This window comes from Hippocampus zosterae, unplaced genomic scaffold (genome assembly GCF_025434085.1).
Source record: "Hippocampus zosterae strain Florida unplaced genomic scaffold, ASM2543408v3 HiC_scaffold_164, whole genome shotgun sequence".
NCBI classification, from domain to species: domain Eukaryota; kingdom Metazoa; phylum Chordata; class Actinopteri; order Syngnathiformes; family Syngnathidae; genus Hippocampus; species Hippocampus zosterae.
The window spans coordinates 12,635-18,835 of record NW_026262795.1 but is presented as its reverse complement, the minus strand read 5'-3'; the positions used below and the strand labels follow the sequence as shown (position 1 = coordinate 18,835).

General features: G+C 58.7%; 2 protein-coding genes across 2 annotated transcripts; one reads left to right on the top strand and one right to left on the bottom strand.

The window, feature by feature from the left end:
* Window positions 1-2,405: 2,405 nt before the first annotated feature.
* LOC127594491 (uncharacterized) lies at window positions 2,406-3,844 on the bottom strand. The gene is given in 2 exon segments (XM_052056353.1): window positions 2,406-3,616; window positions 3,619-3,844. Coding segments are annotated over 2 exon segments (1,437 nt in total).
* A 468-nt stretch (window positions 3,845-4,312) lies between these two features.
* LOC127594490 (uncharacterized) lies at window positions 4,313-5,230 on the top strand. Its single transcript, XM_052056351.1, is given in 1 exon segment — window positions 4,313-5,230. A coding segment is annotated over 1 exon segment (918 nt).
* Window positions 5,231-6,201: the final 971 nt, after the last annotated feature.

Below are 6,201 nucleotides of genomic sequence, written 5' to 3'. Positions count from 1 at the left end.
AAGGGTTCAAGCCGAAATAGTTGGACGAAGAGGGTAAGGAGGTGCCGGACCCGGAGATCGAAGAGGAGCACCCTGAGTTCGACCGGAAGTCCAACGAAATCCAGACCATGGAGCTGGTTTTCCAAGGGATAAACGAAATCCTTATAAACGGCAATTTCTTCGACGTGGATGAAGAAAAGGTGTCGACCCCGCTGATCGAGATCTTGGCGGAGTCCAAAAAACTGCCAGAAGTGGTCGTGGCCCTCAAAGTGAGTGAGAAGAAGTGGATGCCGCGAGTGTACAACCCTCGCGAGGTCGAGCTTTAGCATGAGCGCATCTGCCAGGAGCGCAGGGAGGCAAAGCTCAAATAAATTGAAGAAGCTAGGGAAAAGGCGCGGGAGGCGGGCTAGGAATTCGAAGAGCCCCCGCTCGATGAAGAGGACCCTGACGCCCCCAAGCTCGAGGACATGCTCAACGAATACAAATAAAAACTCCTGGCACAGCGGGAGGCAGAATCCGGCAAGATCGAAGAGCTGGCGGATGGCTTCAAGGGGCTGAACGTCTAGACAATTGTGGTCGAGTGCGAGAGAGAGGCTGATAAGGTCTTCGATAAGGTGGTCAGTCTGATCGACGGGGTGATAAACAACCGTCGGGAAAAGTTCATTCCCAACGAATTCCGGAGGGTCTCGCTTGAGCGGCTAGACGCGATGGTGGACAATCGATTGGTCAAGTAAAGCATCCATGGCAAGTACAACCCCTTCACCTTCCTGAAGCCGGTGCGGCCTGTTCCCGTCACCTACAACGAGAGACTGTACTACCTTGACAGCGAAGCCCAATACAAGTCTGTGATGGCAGACCCCAAGCAGCTGGAGGCAGTGCAGACCGTGCCGCAGGACATCCGCCCCCTGCCGGTCGTGTACATCATCGGGGGGCCGCTGACCGGCAAGGCCACGCTCGCAGAGCAGGTGGAGCAGCACCTAGGGCTGGTTCGCATTGACGTCCGGTAGTTGCTTGACAACTTTGTCAGGGAGTTTGTGCATCCGCTTTGTGTGGAAGTGAAGGCAAAGCTGAAGGAAGGAGGGCTGGTGGATGATGCGATGGTGGCTAGATTGGTGGCCTTGCGGGTGGGCCTGCCTGATTGCTATGAGAGGGGGTGGGTTCTGCAGGGCTACCCGAGGACGGTCGCCCAGGCGATCGAACTCTAGCAGCTAGGGCTTTGCGCATCACTGGTCATCCGACTGATCCTGCCATTGGAGGGGCAAAAGCAAAAGTGCTTTAGCGAGAGTGCCCGGCTGTCGTTCAAGCCCGAGGTGTACGAGTGCCGAGAGCAGGCCGCAGAGCCAGAGCTGTTCGGGCTGACCAACTACTTCAAGCAGTTCTACGACAACGTGGTTGTTTTGGAGACTGAGGTGTCGAAGTGGGGAGTGTTCAATGCAGCCCGGGAGAGGATTGTGGAGGCTTGTCGGGTGGCGCATGCAAGGGCGCTGAGCCAGGTGCAGCGGGCGGCCGGGCCGGGCCAGGGCTTCAGCAAGCAGGTGGTGCTGGCCAACCTATCCCGCTTCAAAAACCTGTGCCCGGTCACTCTAAAACTGAAGAGGGAGTTCCACATGCTGGACGTGTATAAGCACCCCCACGTGGCCCTGTTCAACCGCAAGTTCTACCTGCTCGCAGGCCCCTCCGAGTATTCCGATTTCTTGGAGTCACCTGAACTGTACGCCTACCAGATGGGCCCGATTCCGAGCTACCCCATGCTTCCGCGTGAGGGGCACATGCTCGAGCTGGCACACGCGATGGAGAACAAGGGCAACTGCGTGGTGGAGCTGGCCCGGAGGAGGCTGGTGCCGGGCAACTACTACTTCAGTCTGCTGTTCGAGGAGAAGCTCTTCGGGTTCAGCACGGTGGCAGCCGCAGAACAGTTCCGAAGGTGCCCGCGGTTCTACTCGATGCAGAGGATGCCGAGCAAGCTGCCGGTTTAGCTGTCGCAGCGCAACGAGGTGAAGAAGATAGCCAAGCGGGGCGACTGCACTGCCTTTCTGGAACATCACCTGGGAAACATAATCATGCGAGTGCTGGCCCAGCTCGGCTTCAAGCGGCTGAAATACCCTTCCATCTCCTCAAAGGAGACCGCGCTCAAGTTCATCGCCATCTCGCTGAAGATGGCCAACCCCAACCAAGACGCACGGTACCGCGAAAAGTACAGGGCGAAGATGGAGCTGTTCACGAAGCACTGCACCTACGCGCAGGAGATCAAGGAGGAGTTCAAGCGGCGGTAGTCGCTGCGGCCACGGGGGGAGTGGAGCGACTGGGAGGAGGAGAACCTGCTAAAAGTGTGCGAGGAGTTCAGCGAGTTCATCCAGAAGGTGAACTCGTCCGAGAAGGCCAGCTATTTCTCGCAGTTCATCAGATGACATGATTATTCTCGGGGGTCAGAAATGGATCGGCTTGTCGTAGACCGCCATGCAAGCCTCTTTGACTGCCTCCGACAGGGTCGGGTGCGCGTGGCATGTCCGCCCGAGGTCCTCCGCAGAGGCGCCGTAGTTCAGCCCCACCACTCCTTCCACGATCATCTCGCCGGCCGACACCCCCACGATGTGCATGCCCAGCATCCGGTCAGTCTTGGCGTCCGACAATACCTTCACCAGCCCATCGTAGTCGTCATTGGTCTTGGCCCTGGAGTTGGCCACGAACGGGAACGATCCCTTCTTGAATTCAATGCCTTCCTTTTTGAGCTCGGTCTCGGATTTGCCCACCCAGGCCACCTCTGGGTGCGTGTAGATCACTGAGGGGATGGCGTCGTAGTTCACGTGTCCGCCCTTGCCGGCGATGAACTCGACAGCCGCGATGCCCTCCTCCTCGGACTTGTGGGCCAGCATGGGGCCACGCACTACGTCGCCGATGGCATAGATGCTCGGGACTTCGGTCTGCAAGTGGTCGTTGATCGGGATTCTGCCCTTCTCGTCGGCCTTCAGCCCAGCCGCCTCAAGGCCGAGCCCCTCTGTGTAGGGCTTGCGGCCAGTGCTGATAAGCACATGGTCGGCAGTCAGAGTTTTCTTTTCGCCGCCCTTGACCGGCTCGATCAGGATTTCACCTGCAGTGCCAGTGTTCTTGCCGGAGATGACCTTGTGGCCGGTAAGGATTTCCATCTCCCTGCGCATGATCTTTGTGAAGGCCGCGCCGATCTCGGGGTCCAGGAACGGGCAGATCTGGTCGAAGTACTCGATGACGGTCACCTTTGAACCCAGACGGGAGTAGACCGACCCCATTTCCAGGCCGATAACGCCGCCGCCGATGACGATCAGGGACTTCGGGATTTTGGGGATGGAGAGAGCGCCAGTGGAGCTGAGGATAATCTTTTCGTCGAAAGGCAGGTTGGGAAAGGGGCTGGGCTCGGACCCGGTCGCGATGATGAAATTCTTGGAGTCGATCACAGAGGTGCCGCCTTTGCCGTCACTGATCTCCAACTGGGTCTTGGACTTGAACTTCCCAGACCCTTTGAGGTAGTCGACCTTGTTCTTCTTGAACAGAAACTAGATGCCGCCGGTCAGGCCCTTCACGATTTTGTCCTTCTTGGAGAGCGTCTGGTCCCACTTGATGTCCACCTTGTCGATGTGCAGGCCCATTTCCTTGAAGGATTTCTGGCCTCGACGTACTTGTGGGTTATGTTCAGTAGCGCTTTCGAGGGGATGCAGCCCACGTTCAGGCAGGTGCCGCCCAGCGACCCTCGCTTTTCAACGCAGGCGGCCTTCATGCCAAGCTGTCCTGCCTTGATCGCAGCCACATAGCCGCCGGGTCCTCCTCCGACCACCACCACGTCGTAGGGGCCTGAGGCGAAACCGCGGGTTGCCTTCACCACGGCCTTTAACATTGTATTATTACGAAGATACTTCGACTCCTAATTTGACTCCGCCCGGGGCCCACAACGGTCTGGGGCGGTAGCCGGGCCAGGCCCTCGAGGCCTCGCCCCCCTCCAGTCCGCGGTCTAGGTCCCCGCGGTAACCCCGTGCTGAAGCAGTCGCAGGTCACAGTTCATCGCAGTCCGCCATCAGTTCGAGCACCTGCTCGATGAGGATGTGGAATTCCTCCTTGGACAGCTGTCCGTCCTCATTCTCGTCGATTTCGTTGATGATGTCCGAGATTTCCTCTTTGGTGGGCACTTCCACGCCGATGTCCTTGGCGACCTGGATGAGCACCTGCTCCAGCTCATTCTCCTCCAGAAAGCCGGAGCCATTGACATCCACGGACCGGAATGCGTTTTCCATGATCTTTTTGAGCCTTGACTTGTCCTTGATGACGCTCTTGAAATCCATGTATAAGAAATCAAAGTTAATTCTGCATGAAGGCGGACGAGGTCGAGGCCCTGATCGAGGAGCTGGAGCAGTGCAAGCCCCTCACCGAGTGCAACGTCCTTAAGCTGTGTGCCAAGGCCATTGAAATCCTTTCTGAGGAGTCCAATGTGCACCCTGTAAGGGCCCCGGTCATTATCTGCGGGGATATCCATGGCCAGTTCCATGACCTGATCGAGCTGTTCAAGATCGGCGGGAAAATTCCCGAGACCAACTACCTCTTCATGGGGGACTACGTGGACCGCGGACATCACTCGGTCGAGACAGTCACCCTCCTGCTGGCTCTGAAAGTCCGCTACCGAGAGCGCATCACCATCCTGAGAGGAAATCACGAGTCGCGGCAGATCACCCAGGTCTACGGGTTCTACGACGAGTGCGCGCGAAAGTACGGAAACGTGAATGTATGGAAGTGCTTTACCTAGCTGTTCGACTACCTGCCGCTGACCGCGCTGGTGGAGAACCAGTACTTCTGCCTGCACGGGGGGCTGTCGCCGCACATCGGGTCGCTGGACAACATCCGGCAGCTGGACCGCAAGGTGGAAGTGCCGCCAGAGGGGCCGATGTGCGACCTGCTGTGGTCGGACCCAGAGGAGCGGTGCGGCTGGCACCTGTCGCAGAGGGGAGCGGGGTATTACTTCGGCAGCGACGTGAGCGAGTAGTTCAACCACAACAACAAGCTGAAAGTGATCGTCCGGGCGCACCAGCTGATGCCCGGTGGGTACGAGTTCACCCACAACAAGAACGTGACCACAGTGTTCTCTGCCCCGAACTACTGCTACCGCTGCGGCAACCAGGCGGCCATCGTGGACATGGACGAGCACATGCGCGAGACCTACATCCAGTACGACAGCGCCCCGCGCAAGGGCACCGAGGTGCAGAAGCGCAGGGTGCCCGATTATTTCCTCTGAAGCATCATGATCCCATGCACTCTCGAGGCCGGGCCTTCCGGCCGTGTGCCACCTTGCTCAGATATGGACGGGTCTCCAGGTACTGCATCAGCAGCTGCGGACCCGTGCTGGCAGGCTCCTGAGGGCAGCTCTACGGCTCGGCCTCCACAGCCCGCGACTCTTCTCTGTCCTCCTCGGCACTATCGTAAAGCCCCTCCAAAAAACTAGTCCGGGATCGGTCCTTGAGCCTAGCGAAGAACTATTCGCTCTCCTGCTCGGACTAGGACTGCTCCCTGAGGCTGGCTTCAGGGCTGCTGGGCAGCTGCAGCAGGGCGGGGCGGAATGCTTGGCCACGAAGGGCGGCATCAGACTCAGCAAGGAGATGGCCGAGGGCCTGGTGCATGAGGCGGAGATGCTCGAGCAGGAGAGGGAGGGGAGGACGGGGCCCTGCCTGGAGCCTGAAGGCGTGGAGGTAGGGATTCATCGATAAAAGATAGATGTTGGAGGGGGCGCAGAACCTGCGGTACGGGCAGGTGGTGCGGATCCACGGCAACTTCAACGAGCAGAACCGGCTGAAAGGACTGATCACCTCGAAAGGGTTCACGGACGTGAACATCTACTACCAGCTGTACGAGCAGTTCAACATGATCAGCAACTACCGGGAGTCGCTGTTCGAGCTGCTGCCCAAGTCCAGCTTCGACATCCACGACGAGATGGACAAGTTCCCGCCCAGCAAGCGCGCCTCGCTCGAGTCGCGGGCCAAGACTGAGCAAGAGCAGTTCTTCTCGACCATCAAGGCCGAGCAGGGCGAGCTCATCTACTTCGGCGACTAGGTCATCTTCCGCCACCTTGACTCGGGCGCCTTCATCCACGGGTCCTTCGAGTGCGCCAAGAGCGGCATCGGCGCCTTCCGCCTCATCCTCTCCTCCAGCCTCTCCTCTCAGATGATCTTCAAGCTCAAGCCCTACCGCACCTACGAGCGGGAGGGCGAC